The sequence below is a fragment of the Coenobita brevimanus genome, chromosome 97 (genome assembly GCF_032717465.1).
Source record: "Coenobita brevimanus isolate Jiangsu-jjx chromosome 97, ASM3271746v2, whole genome shotgun sequence".
Taxonomy (NCBI): domain Eukaryota; kingdom Metazoa; phylum Arthropoda; class Malacostraca; order Decapoda; family Coenobitidae; genus Coenobita; species Coenobita brevimanus.
Genome location: NC_137050.1, coordinates 11,068,702 through 11,093,417, shown reverse-complemented (window position 1 = coordinate 11,093,417; position 24,716 = coordinate 11,068,702). Strand labels below are relative to the sequence as shown.

The window sequence follows — 24,716 nt, the reverse complement described above, 5'->3', positions numbered from 1 at the left end:
AATTTAGTTAGTGTATAGCTCATCTTCTTGTCCCTTAGGCCACGAACTTATCAATCACTCTTCGTATAACTCGGTGTTAAATAGCCATCTCTCCATCTTGAATGATGGACTATAGCAAAAAGTTAACCCTAAAATATGGCGCTAGTCATGATGAAGCGCTATGGAAACGAAGCTAAGCCGCAGTGTTGCCTCACTCTGCCATTGAGCTACGGGAAATATGCTGCAAAAAGACGAAAATCTCTGCCTACTTATAATGGAAGAACTATAGTGAGGGTCGGGGTAGTGAAAGCAAAGAGGGGTTGTAGCAGGAGAGAGCACACAGAATTGCACAGGAAGTCCAGATAACAGAAAGCCTACTGGTCCATAAATATGCTAGACATCTAACTAACGTGTGTGTAAAAAGAACAGAAAACAAGAAGGATCTCCCACACCCACCACACCCTCCGGTACGTTAGCCGGTAAGAAAAAAAAATGGAAAAGAAAAAGAAATAGGCTACTCATGCTAGCTGAGTACAAGGAATATGGTGGTGTGGGAGTGGTGAGGGGAAGGACAGGCTGTGGTGAGGGTGGTGTGGAAGCAGTTAGGGGAAATGATGGTGAAGAAAGAAGAAGGCGGGGTTCCAGTGAGGGTGGCAGCGGAGTAGCGAGGGGAAAATAATTGTGAAGTGAGGGAGGGACTGCGGTGAGGGGGCAGTGAGGGGAAAGACCGACGATAAGCGAGGACGGACGAGCTGCATAAGGGGTTAGTAAGGGGAATGAGTAGTACAATGGTGGTAGGGGGGAGCTGCTTTGTGGGAGATGTGAAGGGGAAATGAGGGGAAACAGCAGTGAAATGAGGAAAAGGAGGGGTTGTAGTGAGGGGATACAGCAGTGAAAAGAGGGTAGGGAGGAGTTGCAGTGAGAGTGGTGAGGGGAAAGAGGAGTAAAGTGAAGGTAGGGAGGAACTGTGGTGTTGGTTGTGAGGGGAAAGCAGTGTAGTGAGGGTTGGGAGGGATTATGGTGAAAGCAGTGAAGTGAGGGTTGGGAGGGGTTGGGGTGAAGGGAAAGAGCAGTGACGTGAGGGTAGGGAGAGGTTGATGTGAGGGGAAAGAGCAGTGAAGTGAGGGTAGGGAGGGGTTGGGGTGAGGGGAAAGCAGTGAAGTGAGGGTTGGGAGGGGATGGGGTGAAGGGAAAGAGCTGTGACGTGAGGGTAGGGAGGGGCTGAGGTGAGGGGAAAGGGCAGTGAAGTGAGGGTAGGGAGGGGTTGGGTGAGGGGAAAGAGCAGTGATGTGAGGGTAGGGAGGGGTTGGGTGAGGGGAAAGAGCAGTGATGTGAGGGTAGGGAGGGGTTGGGTGAGGGGAAACAGCAGTGACGTGAGGGGAGGGAGGGGTTGCGGTGAGGGCCATCAACCAGATCAGCTGACGAGGCCACCACCTGCACCACCACAACAATGGCAGCTCCAGTGGCACCTCACACCCAAACACACACACACACACACACACACACACTCTCTCTCTCTCTCTCTCTCTCTCACACACACACACACACACACACTTTTTCCAGGAAGCGAGGGGGGGCGGGATTAGGCTGCCACACCACCAGCAAATCCTCGTGTGTCGGAATGGACGGGATGTGAAACTATACACCAAAAATAAAGCCTGCATTTACGCCACATACGTAGAGAGAGAGAGAGAGAGAGAGAGAGAGAGAGAGAGAGAGAGAGAGAGAATGCGTTGTGGAGTCCCCTGAGTTAACCCCTTCAGTACGATGACGCCTTGGTGCACTTGCATCCTCCAGACGATTTTCTTCAACTTCATAAAAATCTCTGGCAGTCAGGAGGTTCACAAGTATCCCCATAAATCTCCTCCAATCTAAGAGGTCATCCTAGGGTGTAATAGAAATCATAGGGGTCGGCAAGCATGACACGAAACTTGCGCCGTGGATGTAAAATAAACAATGTGGCGGCGAGATACGAACTTTGCCATTTAAGTTCACCAGTTACGGCCGAGTTCATTATTGGCAACGATATTTAGTTAGTCCTTCAATGACGTGCTTTACTGATTTATTCCTGTTACGTCCGGACAACTTTTTTTTTTTCCGGCCAGGAGAGACCTCTTGTAGTGAAGGGGCAAATGATGGCTTACCTAAACCTCTCCAGTCCTAAAAGCCTCTCCAGAGCTGAGTAAAACTGTCTGGCGATGGCAACACTAAAATGAATAATAGCAGCGTCAAAGGGCTGCAAAGATTATGCTGAATTCCTACATACATATATATCGTACGCAAAAAAAAAAAAAAAAAAAAAAAAAAAAAACATACATCTGTGTGGTCAAGGGGTCATTGCTTACGTCACACTTGTTTACCTACATCAAAAAATTCCCTTTCCGTTAAATTCCCTCAACCCAACGAGAGGTCTTCCTAAGCCTCTTCGGTTCGAGGACGTATTTTCTATTTTACTGCTGTCACCTCCAAACCTGTTATACCGCCAACGGATCCGCAATTTTAAATTCCAGGGTTAGATACATACTTCATTAACCACTTCAGTCCAAAAAATCTTTCTCTTAGCTCAATAAAATCGTATGAGATAAAAGGTATAAAATAATAAATACTCCATCAGATTCAAAGGATTAGGGCGTATGAAAATAATTTGGCGAAAGCAAATAAATTCAATGTTGTGTAAAAATGACTCAACCCCTTCACGACGATGGGTCTTTCATAAGCTGAATAAAATCGTCTTGAGGAAGGAAGGCTTAAAAGCACCGAACTAAAGGGATTATTAGAGATTGTTTTGTACCCAATATTCTCGTCAGTCCAGGAACTAATCATCTTCCTTGTTACCTCATTAATATTCTCCTGTATGGACTGTGACACCATTAATATTCTCCTGTATGGACTGTGACACCATTTAATATTCTCCTCTATGTTATTTTTATGTTACTGATATCGACACAGTATGCTTTTATTGGGTTGTTTACACCTGCACTCCGCTGGCCCACACCGACAATGTACAGAATATACAGGTACACTCGGCCACACACACACAGCCATTGCAAAACTTTCACTTTTCACATACACACCTCGCTCTCCAAGCAGAATTTTATCATTATCGGTATATTATTATTATTATTATTATTATTATTATTATCATCACGTATATATTTCTGGTGTGGAGCCCATACGGTCTGATAAGAGACGCAAATACAGATAATGAAGTTCGCATGAATTATAATTATAAGGAATGAGATCAATATTATGTACAATAAATCTAAGTTAACTTACCAGTAATCGCTGCTGTCAAGTCATACACTCACCCATGAACGACACAGCTCTACCATGACGTCATAAGTACCGGCAATGAGGTCATCGTAATCCATGACGTCAGAATTCTACCCCAACACAACACCACCGCAAGTCTACAACTGCCAGCACCGCCTCACCGTCAGCCTCAGGCCTCTCATCAGCCTCACTAACACCACACACTGCTGACATTATCTGTGTTACTTGCTCGAGTTGTCATTCAGCTCAACGTATAATTTTCGAACTGACGGATTTAAGAAGAATATTCATTGATCTCTTCAGTACCAGAGAATAATATCGTCTGGAGGAAGTAACAACACTAAAGGAAAAATGTCACGTGATTCAAAGGGCTAATGATATCACAACTTCATGACGTCAGATATCCAAACAATGACGTAGCATTACCAATAAGACGTCAGTTTCGCACATTATGGCGTCAAATCCGAAACAATGACGTCATGGTAATAAATGACGTCATCAGTGGGATGTATGTCGTTCCAGTAACCAATGACGCTATCAGTGAGGCCACCATGACGCCACTGTAATGCATGACGTCATTAGTGTCCAGAATGACGTCATGGTAATTCACGACGTCATCAGTGTGGCCTGCATGACGCCAGTAATTCATGACGTCATTACCGTTGCGACAGCGTGTCATTCCTGCCGCCCTGACAACCTAGCCGCCCTCTTCTCTCCCTCTCCCCCTTCCTTTCCTTTCATCTCTCTACCTCCATCTCCCTCCATCCCTCCTCCCTCTCCCTCCCCAACGCTACCCCACCTCCACCTTATCTCCGCGCCACCCACCCGCCCCTTTCCCATCCGTGTTCTCTCCTTCCATCTCTCTCTCTCTCTCTCTCTCTTCGCTCTTATTTCCTCCTTCACTTCCCGTCCATCATGATATCTCCCCCCCTCCATCCATCCACCCTACTCCCTCTTATTACCCTCTCTCCCTCAACCACATGACCCCTAGCATTTCCCTCCCCGCCTGTCCTTTCTTTCTCTCTCTCTCTCTCTCTCTCTCTCTCTCAAATCCCTAAGCTATTTCAATTTAGATTCCGTTTATTCATATCGCTCCCGTCCAGCATTTTCAAAACATACATACGTTCACATACACACAAACACATATCAAAAGGTACACAGAAACATGAAAGCGCACACACGCACATAGTCATACATGCATACTTACACGCTGATCAAATCAGGGAAGGCCAGACGTGTACGTGCATGCAAAGGTCAACACACACACACACACACACACACACACACACACACACACACACACACACACACACACACACATACACACACACGATTACTGCTAGACTTGTAAACATACACGAACATGTTATTTAAGATACATGATTTACAGAGCAACCGATTCAAACACTCAAACGCACAACACACACACACACACACACAAACACACACACACACACACACACACACACACACACACACACACAAATATAAAAGTACAGTAATACATACAAACACAAAAACTTAACCTACCTAGACCCATAAAGCAAGCAAGGCAAAGGAAAGTGGTGCACATACACACAAGCAAACCCACAGACAGACAGACAGACACACACACACACACACACACACACACACACAACACACACACAGATATACACACACACACACACACACACACACATAGCACACCAACCCACCCACCCACACATCCACACACACACACACACACACACACACACACACACACACACACACACACACACACACACACACACAAGCACACCAACCCACCCACACACACACACACAAACACACTCACACAAACACACACACACACACGGGTCAATAACCAAGTGTGTGTGTGTGTGTGTGTGTGTGTGTGTGTGTGTGTGTGTAAAGACAAACTCGAAGTCATCAGAACAAGACTCATTAGTGGATAAGGACAAGTGAGTGAGTGCGTGTGCTGGAATGGATAGTTAGTGAGTGAGTGCGTGCGTGCGACAGGTAAGTAAGTGAGTGAGTAAGTGAGTGAGTGAGTAGGTGGGTGAGTGGGTGAATGGGGCAGGCAGGTGAGTGAATGAGTCAGGTGAATGAGTGGGGCAGGTGGGTGAGTGAGTGAGTGGGCCTGGTGAATGAGTGGGACATGTGAGTAAGTGACTGGGACAGCTTAAAGAGTGAGTTAAAGAAATTGCACTCATTAGTTAGAGAGAGAGAGAGAGAGAGAGAGAGAGAGAGAGAGAGAGAGAACCATAAGTAGTAAAAACTGCACTAATTTAATCAAGTCTTTTATATATTTGTCTCTTATATGTCTGATAAATATGATGAAAACAATGATCTTTTATATCTATTATCCCACTATCATCATCATCATTATTAGTATCATTATCATGCCATCTCCATTATCTCTACTATCTGCCTAATCCCTGTTTCCATATAATCAAAGGTGTGGATATCATCATCATCATCATCACCACCATCATTACCCTTTCCTTCCTAATAAATGGGTTTCAGGGATCGTCATCATCACCATCATCATCAACCTGTTCCCTCGTATAAATGAGATAGGCGGCATCATCACCATTCCCTCGTAATTAATGGCGTCATCATTATCATCGCCCATCTCCCTCCTGATAAGTGGGTAAAGCATCATCATCACCATGCTACCATTATATACTCCCCCCGCCTAAAAAAAAAAAAAAAAAAAAAAAAAAATGAATTGGGCGCCAGCATCCTCATAATCTCGTTTTCCAATGATAACGCGGTATGTGTATGACCTAAAAAAACAACAGATAAATATATAAAAAAAAGAAAAAGAAAGAAAGAAGCAAATATTTGCAATGAACATGGCCTCGTCACTTTAAGAATATAATCGGTGGAAAAAAAAATAACACTCCGATTTGACAATTTTCAGGCCATTCCGTTTCTCAGTGCCAGAAAATATGCAGGTGACAGTGTGAAATGTTAGGCTAAGACTGTGGCTCTAGTAAACGGAGTGCTCTCAGTCCAGCTCTTTCCCAGCCTACAAGTTCGATTATCGTTTGTCTCGGAGTATTGCCAGCATTCTTAGAGGCACAGAAGACTACGAGGTAATTTTTCCTTGGCGATTTATCTGCGTCAGGGAGGTATACAAAAGAAAACTCCTTAGCCAAACACACCCCTATCACGTTTGCTTCTCTTCTTAGTGTTCCTATCTCCAAACCCCGGCCCTGAACACGACACTAATTGCTAAGGAATCTTGTTGCGCTGGAAAGTTTGTGTGGAGTGGGTTGGAGGGGGTACTGGAGGGTCTGTTGGAAGGGATCTGGTGGTGTAGTCGTGTTGTGTGGAGGAGGGAGGATCATCTTACCTCCTTCAGTACCTACCTCCCATCGTTCCTTCCTTTCCTACTCCTCTTCCTCCTTTCCTCTCTTACCTCACGCTATCCTCCCCAGCTCTCTCTCTCTCTCTCTCTCTCTCTCGACCACATTTTGTCCTTCCCTGCTTGTCTCCTCTCATCCTCCCTTATCCCTCTCTCTCCTTCCAAACCCTTTCCCTTCCCGCCCTCCCCTACTTCAACTTCTTCTACCGACTCCCTCCCTCCCTCCTACTGGTATCCTCCCTTGCTCCACACTCTCCTTCCCCACTTCAGTCCCTCCCTCCCTCTTCTTGCATTCAACTTCCTTCTCCCTTCATTCGCTGCTTTTCTTCCTCTCTCCCTCCCACTCCCCTTTTCTCATTTCCTTACTTCTCTCCCTCCGTCCACTAACTACCGCATTTCCTCTCCATTTACCATTTGCATCCGCCCTCTCTTTCGTCCATCTATCCATCTACAGAGCCATTCATCCATTCATCCCCCTATCCACTCAGCATATCCATTCATCCATCTAATCTCTGACTACCCGACTTTCTCCCTCCAACCCGTTACTTTCTTATTTTTCTCCCTCCCTGCCTTCTCTCTCTAATTCCCTTCCATCCAAAGAACCCTCCTTCTACATCTCCTACTGTCCCACTCCCCTCCCTGGTTTTCCTTCCTCCCTTCCACTCCCTCCTGCTCTGTTTCTCTCCCTCCCTCCTCACCCTCCATCTGGGCCTTCCTTATCTCTCTCCGATTTTCCTCTCCAATGCTCATACTCCATTTGAATTCTCTCTCTGTATCTTCCACTACACCCCCGCCTTGTTCATCATTTCTCGGTTTTTCCTTCTCTCCCTCTCTTTCTCCTTTTCCTCCCCCCCCCCTCCTCTTTATATCTTTTCCTGCATTTCTCTTCCTCCCTCCCTCCGTCTCTATCTGCATCTCCTTCCTTCATTCCCCTAACTCCTCACCCACTCACTGTTACTCCTAGTTACCCTTCCCTCTTGCTCCCTCCCTCCCATCCACTTTATACGTCCCAAACAACCTCCTTCCCTTCCTCCTTATCTCCTCTTCCCTCCGTTCCGTTCATCTCTCCTCTTTCCTCATTTCCTCCTCCCCATTCTTGTCCTTTTCATTCACCCCCTTCCTTCTGTAACTCCCTCTTCCACACCACTCCTTCCTTTTCTCTGTCCTTACCTATTATCCCTCTTCTTCCTCCCTTTCTCCCTCTTCTTTTTCCCTTCCTCCCTCTCTGTATCGCCTCTCTAAACCTCCAACCCTCCCTTCCCTCCTTATCTGGCCTTTCCTCCACACTTTCACCCCCGTCTCGCTCTATCACACCCGTTTTGTCTCGCCTCTTCTGGCTTGCGTCTCCCTCTTCCCACCGCCATGCATTTATAGTTCCTTCACTATGACAGGTATCCACAAGGTTGAAAAAAATCATCATCTTCGTCACCTTCATACGCTTATTTCCACTGATAACTGCGGTAGGTTGGATTCAGAAATGGGGAACTGAAAGCATCAAAGCAAGAGAACGATCATATGTGCCCAGCGAAATGGCCACAAACACATTCACTCACAAATCAAGTCGTGGAGATACCAGTTCCACTTTATAAGCAAAAACCATTCTCGAGTGCACACACACACACACACACACACACACACACACACACACACACACACACACACACACACACACACACACACACACACACACACACACACATTGCCTAGCAAATACGGGTACCACAACCAGTCACTCCGTCGAATACCATGTTAAAATGGAGGTGCAAACCTTGATGAACCCCTCTTCAGTTTTATATTGCTTCCTCAACTTTGGCACCTCGTACTCTCACACATCACTTATCCATATATACCCCTCCACTTTTTTTCTTGGCTCCCCACACCTATAGCACCCTCATACTCCTCATCCCATTACTATATCGTATATTCCTCTTTTCACCAATCATACTCATAACCAATGCACAGTGTGGTTGCCAATCGCTGGTGTTCAATGACTTCAACCACCTGACCCTCTCAATGCTCCCCCCCCTCCTCTCTCTCTCTCTCTCTCTCTCCTCAGCTTGGATTAATTCCCCATTACGGAGGGCACGGAGCACCGATCATGGTAACACTCCCACCTCCTTTTATGAACAATTCTCTAATGCAAGAATTAACTAGTACAATCAGCCTACCATGTTTAGTATCGTCCTTCTCTGTCAATCTTTCACACTGCCTATGACCCCCAGTCCTATGAATGCAATCTGCTCAGGCATCTCGAAATAAAGGCATATTGAATTTGTCTTCTTATTTTTTCAGTTATTCTTAAAAGTGTCGCAAGTTCTGCCCCTCGAGTTCTTTCTTTATGCCTAAATATACTGCGTTAACTCCTTCGACGTTATTGCTTTTGATACGCAGGCACTAGGCAGGCGGGCTTGAAGGCGTTGGTGCGGTGTGGGGTGTCTATTACCACTACCACTACTACCACAACTACCACCACCACAGTCGCAATGTCTATCACCATCACTTCTAACCCTAATTCCATCATCACCACAATACCTATCAACCCACCATAACCACCACCTCACTACCATCACCACCAAATAACACCACCACCATTACCACCATACCATAACCATCACTCTTCCTACCACCGCCAGCACCCCCACAGCCTTCCCTGCCCCCAACCCCCCACACCTGGCCAGCTGATACCAGGACCCGTGCATCACCCCTCAAGGACACGTCACCCCCCAGCCCCCTCCTGTCACAAGAGGCTGAAGAGGGTTGAACCAGACTGCGTGGTGCCCCTCCCATCCACCCTACCCCCCCGCTCTCTCTCTCTCTCTCTCTCTCTCTCTCTCGGTTAACTAAAAATACATTATTACTTTTTTTATCCTCCGCCTGTTCTTATACCGCTCCTCGTTTTCTTTCTTCCTCTCTCTCTTCTCTTCTCTCTCCCCCCCTCACACCTATGTCATTCCATGTCTTCTCTCTTCCCTCCAGTCTCTAATTACCAATTCTTTTGAATATTTCTTTTCCATAAATCTTAGTCTTTTCTGGCTTCTCTTCCCAATTAGTAAACAAACTTATCATTTCCTTCTCTGATCTCCAACGTTCCCTTTCCTCCATTTTCCCTTTCATCTTCCTCTTCCATTTAATTTTCCACTTTCATTTTCCTTCTCTCTCGTCGTTCATTTACCTCCCTCTTCTCTCTCATCTTTCATTCCTTGTATCTTGCTTTTTTCCTCCTTTTTTCTGGCTTTCACGTTTCGCCAATCAGTTTTTCCTTCTCTTCTTTCCTCTGTTCCTCTCTGTCCTGTCCCCTCCTTCTCATCATCACTTTTCCTGAGCTTCCTCGCATCTAAAACTCTTTCTCATAATTTTTCCTTCCCTTCCCTCTCTTTGCCAGCATTATTTTTCCCTTTCCCTTCCTATTCAATTACCTTCTCTCCCTCTCTCTCTCTCTCCCCTTCTTCTTCTTTCCTTTTCTTTCTCCCATTCCCCTTCATTACGTCTCCACATGTCTCCCGTTCCCACCCTTTTCTTCTCTTTCTCCTTCCACTCTCCCCATCTCTTTCCCTCTCCCCACTTTCCACTTCTTCTCTTCCCCCTCTCCCTCCCTCTCTTCGCAATTTCCACATTATCTCTCCCTTTCCCTCTCCCCTATTTTCTCCTTTCCCATATTCTTTCCTCTGCTCCTCCACCACCTTCTTTCCCGTCTTCTTCTTCCCCATCCTTCTCTTCCTCTCTTCCCTTTCCCCTTTTCCTGTCTCCCTTTTCCTCTCTCCCTTTCCTCCTTTTCTCTCTCCCCTTTCCTTTTTTCCTCTCTCCCTTTTCATTTTTTTCCTCTCACCCCTTTCCTCTTTTCCTCCCTCTCTTCTCGCACTTTCCAACCCAGTGTATATAAAGATTTAGGTGGGGTAAATGTCCATCCTAGCGCACACCTGGCGAAAATGGATGAGCCGTGGCCAGGATGGATGACGGCAGGTAAGGAGGAGACGGGGAAGGACGGGTGAGCGGGGCAGGTGAGACGGAAAGAGATGGATCGGGGGACGAGTCATAAGGATAATTTGGGATAGGTGTGGATATCATGGCAGGTAGTAATAGGTGAAGGGATCTAGAAAGGAAGAGCAGAGAGGACGAAAGCAGTGGCCAGGGAGCAGAGACACTGGGTTCTATTCAAAGTAGGTAAGGAGACAGGTAAGGATGGGTGAAAGGAACAGGAGCTGGAAGAGGAGAGACAGGAGGGGTGTGGACAGGTAGCAGAGTCACAGGTTTTAACTGTAGGCAGGTGGGGATATTATAACAGGGAAACAGACAGGTGGTCACAGGTCAAGACAGGCAAAAGGAACAGGAATAAGGAGAGGAAAGTCGATGGGCGACGGGGTATGTGTGGACAGGGGGGACAGGGAGCGAAGTTACGGGGTTCAAAGAGGGGCAGGTGGGATATGAGGAAAGGTGTTGAGACAAACGGCCAGGTGTGCACAGGAAAAGGACGAGTGAAAAAAGCTGAAACGAGGGCAAGACAGAGGAAACAGAACAGGGCAGGTGTGGACAGAGAGAGGAGTCACCGGGATTAATTTGCGGTAGGTGAGGTTCTTTACAGTGATCCTCTCAAAGACAGATGACGGGAGCTTAAAAATGGGTGAAGGACGGATGAGAGAGGCTAGAACATGGGCAGGATGCGGAAGACGAGACGGAGAAGGTGTGAGCAGGAGAGAGTCAAAGGGTCCGATGAAGTAATATAGGGGCAGGTGAGGATATATCACGTAGACGGCCAGGTGTGCAAAGGTAGGGACGAGTGAAAAGAACTGACATGAGAACAGGAGAGACGGGGCAGGTAAAGACAGGGTGAAGTCAGAGGAAGTGTAACTATGGCGAGATAAAGAGACACACTGACAGGAAAGCACAGGTGACGTCAGGTAACGAATGACATGAGTTGGAATAAGAAGAGGAAAGACGTGAGGACGGGACAGATAAAGACGGGGTTAAGTTTCTGGAACTGCTAAAATATATAGAGACTGACGAGAACATTAGGCGAGGTGACAGAAGCCAGTATCATAGCGGACTGTTTGAGGATGACGATGACGATGATGATGACAGAGACGATGAGAATGATGATGATGATGATGATGATAATGGTGATGACAGATGGAGGACAAGGGGTAAATTTAAGTGAGGTTACGCAAAGCCAGGCTAGATAAGCAATGCTGTTCAATTATCTACGCTAGGAGGTGAGTCAACAGAGAAAGGCTAGGAGGTATGCCAACCAGATAATGATGTTCCTAAGTGCGAGAGAGCTTTCCTAAGCTGGAGGTAGCTGGAATATGAGAAAACACGACGTCAGCATAAAGAAGGAGTTAAAGATGGGAGAGTGTTGTTGCTGAGGAACCCAGGTCTGTCTGGTCGAGACGACCCACCAACCCCAGGCAAGTAATCACCCCTGCAGGAGCGTCCCGTGCAGTGAAGTGATACTCCCTTGCGGAAGACAGCACCTCGCCACAGCGAGGCGTAGAAAAGAGTGTAGAAGCTTGGCTCCCGGATGACCGCGTCTGCCCATCCAGTTAACAAGGGCACCATAGCAGGCTCCACGTCACCCTGTTATCCGGCGATATGGTTACTGCCCAGTGTTGTAAATGATTTACTGGATTACAGGAACGCACTGGGCTTGTCATTCGGCTTGTCACTCTGTGCTGACTTACAGGAAGTGGGATGAAGAGAACGGGAAGCGACAGGAAGGACGACAGAAAACAGGAAAAGAGGAAGGCAAATACAAAAAGAATGATGAAGGTGAAGGAAGAAATAGGCAACATTTCACTGAAGGAGTGGATGATGGGCGTCTCCCAATTACCACCAAGAGACTGGGAAGAAAAGTTGTAATAAGGCAACTAGTGAAGGCGTCGGATGCACAAACAAACTTATGATTAATGCCCTGTCATAACTATGATATGTTTTCCCAGGATGGACGAGGAGAGAAGAAGGTCTTCCCCAGACTCGAGGTCTTCCTTGAAAAACAAATCTAAGTGACGACAGGGAATCACCTGAAAACGTCTGAAAATTCCAAGATCTCGCTAACAAAACACAAGAACACCTGTTCTCGTCGGTTAAGGTTGTTCCTAAGCACGCATTCCTTACCAGCTTGCATCTGTATCTTGTAAGTCAATGCCTGTAAGTCATGTATGCAATCGATGCTGATACAAAAATGACATAACTAATACAGAAGAGAATACTGAGGTGTAATATGGAAAACAAATCGTGATGGAAGTGATAACAGAAAAGCCTGGGTTAACAGACCACCAGCCAAGGAGTGAGGGCACGGGAGGCGCGAACATTGCCAGCATCTCCCTTGCAACAGCACAAAACATGAGACATACAGCTTGTTGAGGCACAGAGGCACAACCAACATAGCAAAATTACCTTTAGAGAAAACATACGGATAAATATATATCACGTGCAATCAATTACTTCAGGAACAAGAAAAAACCTGAAAGGCGAGCCGAGCAGGAGAGGATGGGGAAAGGAGAGGCGATGTGATGTAATTGGAGCAGTGAAAATGAGGCAACTGAGGTGAGATTAATTTTAAAAAAGCACAAGAACACAGGGATATGATACTGTTGGCCACGGGTATATGATGAGCCACACGAAAACCAAGCAGCGATCGTTGTGTATCAAATGTAACTGGAGATCATTTAATTATGAATACAGTACAAACAATACGTTTTTAAACACACACACACACACACAATTCTCTCCCTCTCTCTCTCTATTCCAGGTATATAAAAACGTGCATGAAAATGAATCTGTAAGAGTAATACCTTCACAAACTCGTAAGCCGCACGTAGCCATTAAAAAAATCTTCGCAGGTAAAAATACAACAAAAGAATTGACATCTGAAGAGAGAGTGTGAAAGATAAAAAGGAACGAAATTAAGGCAACATAAAGAGAGAAAAATGTGACATAAAGATGTGGAGACAAAGAAAGTGTGCACAAACAACACTAATCAACTGACCTGCTAGTTCCTTGGAGGACTGTGCTCTTGTGGTCAGCGTCTGTTGGCGAGGAAAATGAATTAATTATTAGACAACCACTTATTTTATTATATCCATCTATACACCTATCTAACCTACGGCCAGCGTCTGTTGGGGAGGTGGAATTATTAGTTACTATATTACAATTTATATTTATCTGTTGCGGAGAAGGATTTATTAGTACAATATCACTTGTTTATATCTATCTAGCAATGTACCTAATCTATCTATCTGTATAGATTTAGATATTGTATCCTTTGGATAACGTCTGTTGGAAGAGGCTTGATTTGTGATGATTTTATAGCACTGTTTATTCCATTCTATCTATCTATCTACCTGTCTATCTATCTACGGTATATACCGTTTTTATCTTGCGGTCAGCTTGATTAACTATCATAATTGCTACTTACTTCATTAACTCTATCTATCTACTGTATATATATCGGATGTATCTTGCGATGAGGGGACAGGCTTTGTGGTATTTTATTACTACTCCTACATAACTATCTATCTGTCTGTCTGTCCGTCCGTCTGTCTACCCAAACCTCTTGGGGTCAACGTCTGGATGGGATAAAACTTTGCATGTTGTTACCGACCCCTCTCCCAAGATATATTTAAGTCTACGGTTTACACACACCCATTTCTGTTTGCTTCTCGTTCCCTTCTCTATTCCATCCATCATCTAAGTTTGCTCTCCCTAAATTTACTAAAACTCTCTCTCTCGCTCCCTCTCCTTCCCACAAGCATTTTTTCCCCCTTTCCACTGCATCACTCAGGCAGACCGGGCAGACCTTCTCAAGCAGACCGGGCAGACCCTCTTACGTCTCATTCATCCCTCAACGCCCGTCTCCCTTACATCACCGCCCTTCCTTCTCTTATCTTCTTTCATTTGTTCTATTAGTTACAAATCTCCACCTAACTTTCCTGTTCCTAGTTCTGTATTATAACCATTATTTTTTTTTAACCCTTTCAGTCCGATTATCTACATATTTTTTTCATTCTTGCTATCTCCGGATGCTTTTATTTACATTATGAGAAATTAACTCGAAGATCTACCAACTGCCATAATTAGCCCCTTCGTTACTAGGCGACTCTCTCACTCTGTATAAAATATCTCAGTAGCAGCAGGAATAGAGAGAGAGAGAGAGAGAGAGAGAGAGAGAGAGAGAGATGCTGAGGAGGTCAATGTCTTGCATATCTCTTCTCACAATATACAGCTCAGAACAACAGATGAAGAACGAATAACACGTGAATTTTGCTCCAGGTTAACTTTGTCCTCACACTCATATCCACTTCTCATCGTTGTTTCTTCCCCTTAACACTCTCAGGATTCTACACGGCACTATCAGGTGCATAAAATCGTCTGGCGTTAGATGAAATGCACTGCCAGAGCTATCCTGACGACGAAAGGGTTAACGGAGACAAAACTGACACACACACACACACACACACACACACACACACACACACACACACTCTTTCCCCTGTCGCACCATATAATTGACAACACTCGGCGGTGGGGGAATGACCTGTGCGCCTACCATTAACCAACTTATTTTCCTCTCACTCCAGTCCCCGTCCCTTCTTTCCTTTCCTCCATTATTCTGTTTACACCTCCATCCGTCCTAATTTCTAACCACTTACACATTATACCCCACCTCCCCCTCCCCCTCCTCCTCATACCTCCCCTCCTCCTCCTCCTCCTCCGAATACCCCCTCCCCCCATCATCGTCGTTCCCCCATCCTACGCTCCACCTCCTCTTTACTCCCCCTCTCTCTCCTCCTACTATCTCCCTCCTCCTCTTACCTCTTCCTTTTACTCTATCCTCTTCCTCTTCCTTTTACCCCCTTCCACTTCCTCTTCCTTCTTCTCTCCGCTCACTCTCCTCTCATCTCGTTTGTATTTTTTCTTACTTCTTCTTCCTGTTTTCCTACTTCTAAAGTCACTCTCTCTCTCTCTCTCTCTCTCTCTCTCTCTCTCCTGTGAATTGCGCAAGGCGATGTACAGCCTCAGCCCCTCCAACCACTTCACCACATAGCTGGCACTTCAGACCACCAGCTGGCTCTCTCTCTCTCTCTCTCTCTCTCTCTCCTGGCCTTGTTCATGATAACGAAGTACGTCATAATTTTTTTCCTCCTATATTCTTTCTTGTTTATAACTAGTAATCCACCACTTTCACTCACTTTCCTTACTATATGCTCATGTTCTTTCTTATACGCATATCCTCCCTCATTCATACACACTCTCCCACGCACAAACATGTCTGTCTGTCTGTTTCTTCATCTAACTGTGTATCCATTCATCTATTTTCCTACCTATATATCTACCTATCCTTTTCAGTTCATCTTTTACTGCTAAAACAGCCTCTAGAATCATTCCAATTACATATCACTCTCCTCTCTCTTTTCTTTCTCCTGTCGATATCATCAAAGAAGCTAACAATTCTAAGAAGAACCATTATCATGTATGCTACTACATCATCACTTTAGTACCACACAGGATTTAAGTTTACCCTAAACATGGTGTTCTCTCCTGCCACAGAGAACGCGTGCTCCCGGATAGACTAAGCTAATCTTCGGGATATGTAAATTCGTAAAGAATCTTCATATGAAAACTGCAACTTCTCATTTGCGTTTATCTCTTTACTTTGATGACATTTTTTTCAGTTTATTCTTGAGACATGCAGACGGTTCTGCTGAATATGAAGGAACCATTTGCAGAGACATGGTAGAAACGCCTCTGTTAACTCTTTCACTACCTTATTGTTCTCCCTCAGTGGAATTAATATATATACCATTACACTGAAGGGGATACTATATTTTATAAGGGGGTGGTGTGAATAAACGTGAAGTAATATTTTTCAACGATGTGCTTCGTATCCTTATGTAATTTCTGCAATATTTATTAAGTGTACATCTGTTTTGTTCTATATTTTTGGTATTAGCCCTCTCAGTTACATATATATATATATATATATATATATATATATATATATATATATATATATATATATATATATATATATATATATAACCGTGCGAAGTCTTTCTAGAGGCAGCGAGTATATATATATATATATTCGCTGTCTTTAGAAAGACTTCGCACGGGTAGAAACAGTGAACCCCATCACAGCTAGACATCACTTCGAAGTTCAATAATATTTGCCTCATTACTTCACCACATGACCCCTTCACTCCGATGACGTACCCCTGTTATCCAGTTCATTCTTGCTAGCTCGACACGCTTTTATCCTGCTCAGCAGAGATTTTTCGAACTGGAGAGGAAATAAAAAGCTTACCTTATGGCCATCCCCTGATATGGTGCTAAGTTAAATAAAATTTAGTAGCAGTAAGAAGAGAAAATGTCATCGGAGTGAAGGGATTAACTACATTATTTACGGGAACATTGCCAAATGAACCAATTATTTATACCGTCTCATACATTACTTATCCACTACGGTATGTTCTACTGGGTACTGAAACTGCAGAGGTGAAACAGCTGCCTTTAGCTCTATCTGATTTTCGTAAGATAAGTTCACGCACCTGGTTAACTACAAGCTTCATTTTTCCTCAGTTTCATGATGTGCATTACTGGATTTCTTTTTCATTATTATATTTTTATCCTTCCTCAGTTAACCTTTACATGCAAGTATCACACAAGCCTTTCATGTACACAGTTAAACGACTCTGAAAACTGTACTAATATTACTTATCATGTGTGTGTGTGTGTGTGTGTGTGTGTGTGTCAAAGGTCACTTTACGAGCAGTTTACGATACACCTAATCTAACAATGTTGTTCTGACTTTAGCTGAACTGCGCCAAAATAAACGGAGAAGTGAATAAGATTTTGCAATATCGCGATTCTAAGACAACTGACGGAACTGTGTGACCATACCCTGAGGTGCGCTAAGATTAATGGAATATGCATAACTAACAGACATTACAGTACAATTATGGGGCACACTCTGAGTGATGCTGGAAGTTTCGTCGCATCTATTCCTTTGCGATTTACTTTGGGTATTACACCTTAACAAACTCTTGTAGGTTAGTTATATCGCTTTAATATCGATATACCTTGTATCAACAGCATACACGGCGATACTGAGGTGTAATGTGCAGAGTAAATCGCCATGGCAGACGTATTACGAAACCTCCAAAGCCCTGTTGCTCAAAGGAATGAACCTACCGGTGCTTCTCCTGACGAGTCCTCAGAAGGCGTGGTGGCGGGCGTGAAGGAGTGCAGCTGCTGCCGACTCTCAAGGGTGGGAGCCGAGCACGCCTTGCTAGGGGAGGACTGGTGGTGTGGTGAGCCCAGTGCAAGGTGGCGGGGACGAGAGGGTTTGCCTGGAGCGATGGGTGGTTTATCCTCCGTCAAGGTGGGCAAGATCGGAGCCGAGGGAGCAAGTGGAGTTCGGGGCGTATATGGCATCGGTAAGGGCGGAAGAATTGCCTCGCTGCACACACCCCTAAGCTGACCTGGGCCGGGTGTGAGAGGGGTGTGCAGCTGTGGCTCGCTATGAGTGTGATGAAATGGTCGTACAGCACACATGGCACCCATCATTTCACTGGATTCACGCAGACTATCCTGGCTACTGTCTTGAGAGAGGTGGCGTGGGAAGGGTGGGTCGGGGTCGGTCTGAGTGGTTTGGTCTTCACGTCGTACCCATTGTTCGCTGTGACGTGAGCGGCGTCTCCGTCGGTAGTGATCAGACTCGCGTGAGCCCCTCCCATGTGGGATGTACCTCCTGATTTGTCGCTCAAAACTGTTCTCGAGGCCTGTGTCCTCCGAGGAGAGGTTGGAGCCTGACAGGTCGAGAGCAGCAGGAGGACGTGGGCTGGTGGAGGGTCGTGTTGATACTGTGCCAATCCCACTCTCACCATTCAGATCTAAGGTGTCCAGTGATTCTGAGAGGGAGAGCGAGGAGTCATCATCACGCGCCATTGAGGCTGGGGTGGGTGGTGGAGAAGATGAGGACACTGACACACATGCTGACCAGTCATCATCATCATCATCATCCTCGCCATAATCATCCTCTGTGGCACTGAGGGCAAGGGAGGAAGGACATGGCTCCAGTGAGGCTAGGTCATCGCATCCACATTCACTCACCCACGTGTCTGATGACGCACGTGAGGCTGTGTGTGTGGGTGTGTGTGAAGGCGAGGTCTGCGTAAATGCATCCAGAACCACGGTGGGTGATGAGATGTCAGTGGCTGTACAGGAGAGTGGGGTTGAGGCTGGAGTGGAGGACAACGAGACAGGGGAAGGCAACTCATTGAAGAGGCCTGGCCGGATACGAGACTCTACTGCCTGCATAAAATCATCCAGTGCAGCGCTAGCACGTGTCTGTAATGAAAGTAAAGAACATCCGTAAAGATTATATTTTGAAAATATGAGAAAATAAAAAGTACAGAATAGTCAGGAATTCTGGGCAATGGAATTCTGCTGCCCGTTTCTCATCAGGTCAACAACTTAATAAACTACGTAGTTGTGCAATCATATCCACGGATATCACACAAACAAAACCTAACAAGCCTTAACCTAGCACTGAAAGCCACATACTTCTGTCCAAACCTTGGCACAGGGTTAAAAAATGTATGTGACTTGCACGGTTAGATTATGTTTTGTCAGGCTTGTGTAGTTATCATACATAAAGCTGTGCAACTAAATTTAATAATTAGCAATAGCTTTTGTACAGAACAAACTTCCTGGCATCTATCGTAACATAACAGAGTGACACTCACCGACTGTGTGGCCAACTTGTGATTCGTGGCAGAGGTAGTCTCGTCCAGTGAGAGGCTGCGGTGGCGGGGTAGCGGCCTTGGCGTCTCTTTCTGCCCTTCCATTCCCTCGGCTTTCCTTAGACCGCCTCCAGAATGGGCCCCGCCTTCACAAGTCCTGGGTACGTTAACAGAATTGGCTAGGCTTAGCTTGGCCAGTCGAGGGTAGAGATCATTTTCCTCACTATTCTCCGGCTCTTCCACTTTCAGTGATTTTCGATATGACATCTTACTGGAGTCGTAAGAATCACTGTTCACTCCGTTCCTCTGCTTGGAGGGGTCAGGGAAATTCGGTATGGTCACGGAGAATATAATATCCCCCGGGTCGCCACCACTGCCTACTGGAGTCAACTGCAGCACCCCCGTGATGGGCTCCGGCATGGATGCAAGCTGACTCCCAGGCTCTTTCTGGATGTGTCCAGGAAAAACGTGGTGTGAGTGATGGCGAGGGACATGGCCGGGAAAGCGATCAGTGGTGAAGTGGGAGACAGGGTGGGCAGGCGAGGACGGCCAGGAGTCACACTCTGAATGGTCTGGGTGAACGTCCAGATGAGAGATGGAGGACAGGGATGAATTAATGGACCTTGATGAGACAGGTGACGGTGGGCTGTGATGTTCCATTACGCTTCCAATTGGCTTTTCCTCCAGCTCCACCTCCAGTTCATCAGCTGGTGGCAGTGTTTCCCAAGATGATGTGCTGAAGGTAAGCTGGGGTGGGCTAAGAAGGGTCATTCCAGGAGCTGGCAGGGTGTGGCGGCGGCCATCTATGGGGCTGAGGGGAGCGGCCACCCCTACCAACATGCCCTCACTGCGACGCCCTGGAGCCAGTTTGTCCTTGCCATCCACTCCCACCTGATCACGAAGCTCTGTTGCCACGTCCTCAGGGGGGGTGACACACACCTCCATATCCTGCGCATGTTGTGCTGCTCCTCCTTCCACGTCGCTACGTGGGTCCCAGCCTGGTAACGCCTCCTGAGCCACTTCAGGCTGGATATCACAAGGTGCGGAGTTCATCTTGTCACGGCAGTGTGGGCACACTTCGGGGTCACAGGGGCGGTCCGTTAAGCTGCACGCGTCCTCCTGGTCGGCCCAAGCCCATGTCCCACTCACGCCTTCCTGCACGTCCGCCGGTGTGAAAGCTGAAGACCCACTCAGTGTGGGTGATGCTGGAGGCACATACGGGGGCGGCGGAGTGGGCGGGGTGTCACTTGTGGCAGGGTGTGCTCCCCATCCGTTGGTTACCTTGCCGTTACTGTTTACCAGCTGTCGTTGTGCCTGAGGAGGTGTCACAGACAGGCGCCACTGCTGATTGTATACCTCTGTCACTCCAGTCTTTCTCACCTTGTTAAATCGATTCCCAATTGGGGTGTGTGGTGCAGACATCCCCTCCCTCGGTGGTCCTATATCCTGGTGCTGAACGAAATGACTGCTGCCATTATAAGACATTCTGCTGGCACATGTGCTGGAGTCAGCAGGTGTGGGAGGGAGCCTGGTATGGCTGTTGTCAATGAGTGAGAAGTGGTGGTGGGCCCAGGGATTGAGGGCAGTGGCCTCATCCAGGGAATGAGAGCGGGATAGGCGAGGATTGATTCGCAACAGACGGCAGCTGACATCAGAATCATCAGGATGTGTAGCGGAGGCACGGTACGAGGGAGCACCTGCCCCGCTGAGGCTGATGCTGCGGTGCCCGGAGCGGGGCAGGGTGTATGTCTTGTACCCTCCCGCCCGGTCCCCTTCACCACCACCACCTCGCTCTGAGCTCTGTGTGGCACCCATATCGCGCTCAGTGTCCGTAGTGCCACTGGCACCCCTTATATGCAGGAGGGTGGCATCATCTTGTTCACTCCACACTCCCAGCTCCTTCTGCTGCGGCTCCTGCTCTTGCCGCTGCTGTTCACTGCCTCTTGGGTGCTGACCTGCAACCTCGCCTGTGCGGCCAGTGTGTGGGTGTGATGAGGTGTGGTGGTGGAGGGTGCGTAGTTCCTCCTCCACTAGACAGCGGAAATCTCTCAGCAAGGTGTGTGACCACTCCTGCAGGCGAGGGTCAGGGCGGGGTGGGCAGGGAGGTGGCAGGTCACCATTGCTGAGTGGCGTGCGGGCAGGTGCTGACACACGGCGGGGCCGCCTGAGGGAGGGGCCGCGGCGGCGAGGGGGGACAGGTGGGGCACAGCTGAGGCGGCGGGCTGGGGGCGGTTCTCCCTCACGCTCACCAACATACACTTTTCTGATCTTGGGTGGCGATGCCTGCCCCTCTGGAGGGGGTGGGCGGATGGGCGTACGTGGGCGGGGGCTCTCCTCTCTGCCGCCCCTCGCCTCGTAGTCACTGAAGACGGCGCTGATCTCCTCCTGGAAAATGGATAAATCTAATTAGCAACTTTTTCACGAACACCTCTCATGCGTCCACAACACCACCTTGCCTCGTGTACATTTCTCACACATTTCCACAATCTCCTTCTTGCAACACCTACTCGTACATCACACCTAAATGAGACAAGGATGCATGATAAGCAGCATCTCCGAAAATCTAGTGCAAAACAAACGTCTCATACTTCAGTCCCACAATCCAGGACATAATATTAATAGGAAAGTTTCCGGCAGGTGACACGTAGAAGAGGGCGGAAAGGAGAAGAAAGTGGATTGTACGAGTAGGAAGGAGGGGGGGGGGGAGGACGAAGTAGATGGGACAGACTAAGGAAAGGTGGATGACAGGAAGAGGCATGGGAAGGAAGGAGAAGGAGAGAGGTGGATGGTGGGATGGAAGAGGGAGGGAAAAGGATGTATAAGAAGTGAATATATGATGAAAGAAAGTAGAAGTTAGGAAAGGAAGAAAGAAGAGATGATGGTGGTTATAACTGGATGAGAGGGTGAGTCAATCCAACTTTTCTTTTTTTTTCTTTTTTAACCTTCCGTGATCTAAATTAGTACTTATCTGGGTCAACACCATACGATTTTATTCAGCAGAGACTCAGTCATAGGACACTAAGGCTGACCTGTACTGTTTCCATTAACCCTCTCAGGGCCGCCTCAATTTCTCTTTAATTGGCTTAACTCCAAACGATTTTATTCAATTGAGGGGGAGTCGCAAAGAGTCTGGCGTTAACTGATACGGTTGGTTACTGCTTTTAATAATACCCATCAAACTGAACTAACTTAACCTAGTATCGTAATAAGAACAACACAGCTTCAACTTAGTTTAGCCAACGCAACACGAACTTAACACGTTCTTGCACAACATTCCTCTACATTCATGTCCTGATGGGGTTATTAATATTTTTTACCAATATTTTCTTTTGCGAAACCTGACCTCTTTCAGGATGCTAGAAAAGTTGACTGTTCACTGTAATTCTCGCCACCGTCACATGATAATATTTAGCAATGGTGAAGCCTCTCGTATTCCAAGGTATACATGAAGATGTCAGAGGAAAATGTACTCCCAATTAATTCTCATATATATATATATATATACATATATATATATATATATATATATATATATATATATATATATATATATATATATATATATATATATATATATATATATATATATATATATAATTATCGCTACCAGTCATAAAAGTAATATAGTTGCATTTAAAACGTAAAATCGAACAAAGTTTTGAGAATATCAGACATCAAAAGCTCATACATTATCGAAAAATGATAATGGCAATATATCTTGGGTCCTTTGGCCGGTGCAAATATGTTTGAGCTGAATGAAATGATTTAAGGATAGTAAAGAAAAAAAAAAAGTATGTACTGTATAATCGCAGTGAAGGAGCTATTGACGTAAAGTAAGGGAGATCAAAAAAGAAGTCGGGGGGGGGGGGGGAAAGGGAGAAAACTACACGGTACCAGAAGGGAGGATTAACGCCTTCAATCCAGTGGCGACTTGTCATCAAAATCGCCCTATCTCCATACAGTTTTAATCGATTTTGGAGAGGCCTTTCGAGCTGAAGAGTTACATATAGAATTCATTTACCTCTATTACAAAAGACCTCCCAAAAGCCGAGCACAATCGTATGGGGCAGCAAAAACAAACCAGTAAAGGATGTCACCGGATTGCACAGGGAAAAATAACGAAAATGACGCAAGGATGTAAAGATATAATTAATGTGAAGAAGAGGTGAGCATTGTGACAAACTAAAGACAATATATGAGAAAGTGAGAAGTGTGAAAGAAAAGAGGAGTAAGAAAGTTGAGAAGGAAGTAGGAAGAGGCGGGTGAGGGAACGGAGTAGGAGCATGGGAGTCAGGAAGCAAAGACAGGGATGAGGGAGTAAAGAGGGGGAGAGGAGTCAGAGGGAAATGAAAGGTGGAGGAGAAGGCCTGCAGAATGAGAGAGTAGGAGGGTTGTGGGTGAATGAGAGGTGAGGCAGCAAAGAGAAGGGTGTGGGGGTGGGGGTGAGGGAGAGGGGGGTGAGGGTGGTGAAGGAAAGCCTTGTTTACACACATAACCCACCCCTTGACTACTCGAGGTCTGGTTCCTGCCCTCACCCACCGCCCTACACCCACACCCACAACACCCACACCCACAACACCCGCACCCATACTAGCACCCCTCAACACTCACATCCATACTAATAACCACAACATTCACACATACATCCACATCTACACTAAGATCCACACCCATAGCCACACTTAAATCCACATAATACTCATACCGGTACCAACAACAACTACACCCACAAAAAAACAACTCTAAGTACCCACATACCCACACCCACAACGCTCACATCCACTTAACACAGTTCTGAGATACCCACATCCACACCTACTGTATATCCACACTCACAACACTTATATTCACAACACACACCTATCAGATACCCACATGCTCACTTATACACACCCACGCCTACCCACAACCTCCACATCCTAACTACAACCTGCATACATATACCCACACTCTCATTTATACCAACACCCACACTCTCATCACATCACGGCCATATCCATCACCATACTGCCACCACAACCACACTTACTACCACACTCACTTCCACACCCACTTTCATTACATCACTGGGCTAAAAAAAAAAAAAAAAAAAAAAAAAAAAAAAAAAAAGCTAATTGCAATAACCAAACTGTCACCCCCACACGCCTTTTCTCAATCTCATTTATTACAAAATAACCACACGCACAGACCTACACCCACAATCACAGTCCATTACGCCACACCCACATCCATTATTACTCCACACCCACATCCACACCCTGCATCATTACATCACATCCTCGTCCATCACAACACCCACATCCACACCCACACCTTTCATCTCGCTATGCCCTCACCCATAACTCCCACATTCACTCCTGTCATCT

General features: G+C 46.3%; 1 protein-coding gene across 1 annotated transcript in view; it reads right to left on the bottom strand.

Annotated features, from left to right (window-relative positions):
* LOC145413821 (uncharacterized) overlaps nucleotides 1–24,024 on the bottom strand; it is a 514,227-nt gene extending 490,203 nt beyond the window's left edge. Inside the window, exons 1-4 of the mRNA XM_080283483.1 lie at nucleotides 23,962–24,024; nucleotides 19,354–21,735; nucleotides 17,798–18,955; nucleotides 13,593–13,632 (exon numbers count right to left, since the gene is read on the bottom strand). Coding sequence (XP_080139609.1) covers nucleotides 13,593–13,632; nucleotides 17,798–18,955; nucleotides 19,354–21,735; nucleotides 23,962–24,024 — 3,643 coding nt within the window. The remainder of the gene's footprint in view (nucleotides 1–13,592; nucleotides 13,633–17,797; nucleotides 18,956–19,353; nucleotides 21,736–23,961) is intronic.
* Between the last annotated feature and the right edge of the window lie 692 nt (nucleotides 24,025–24,716).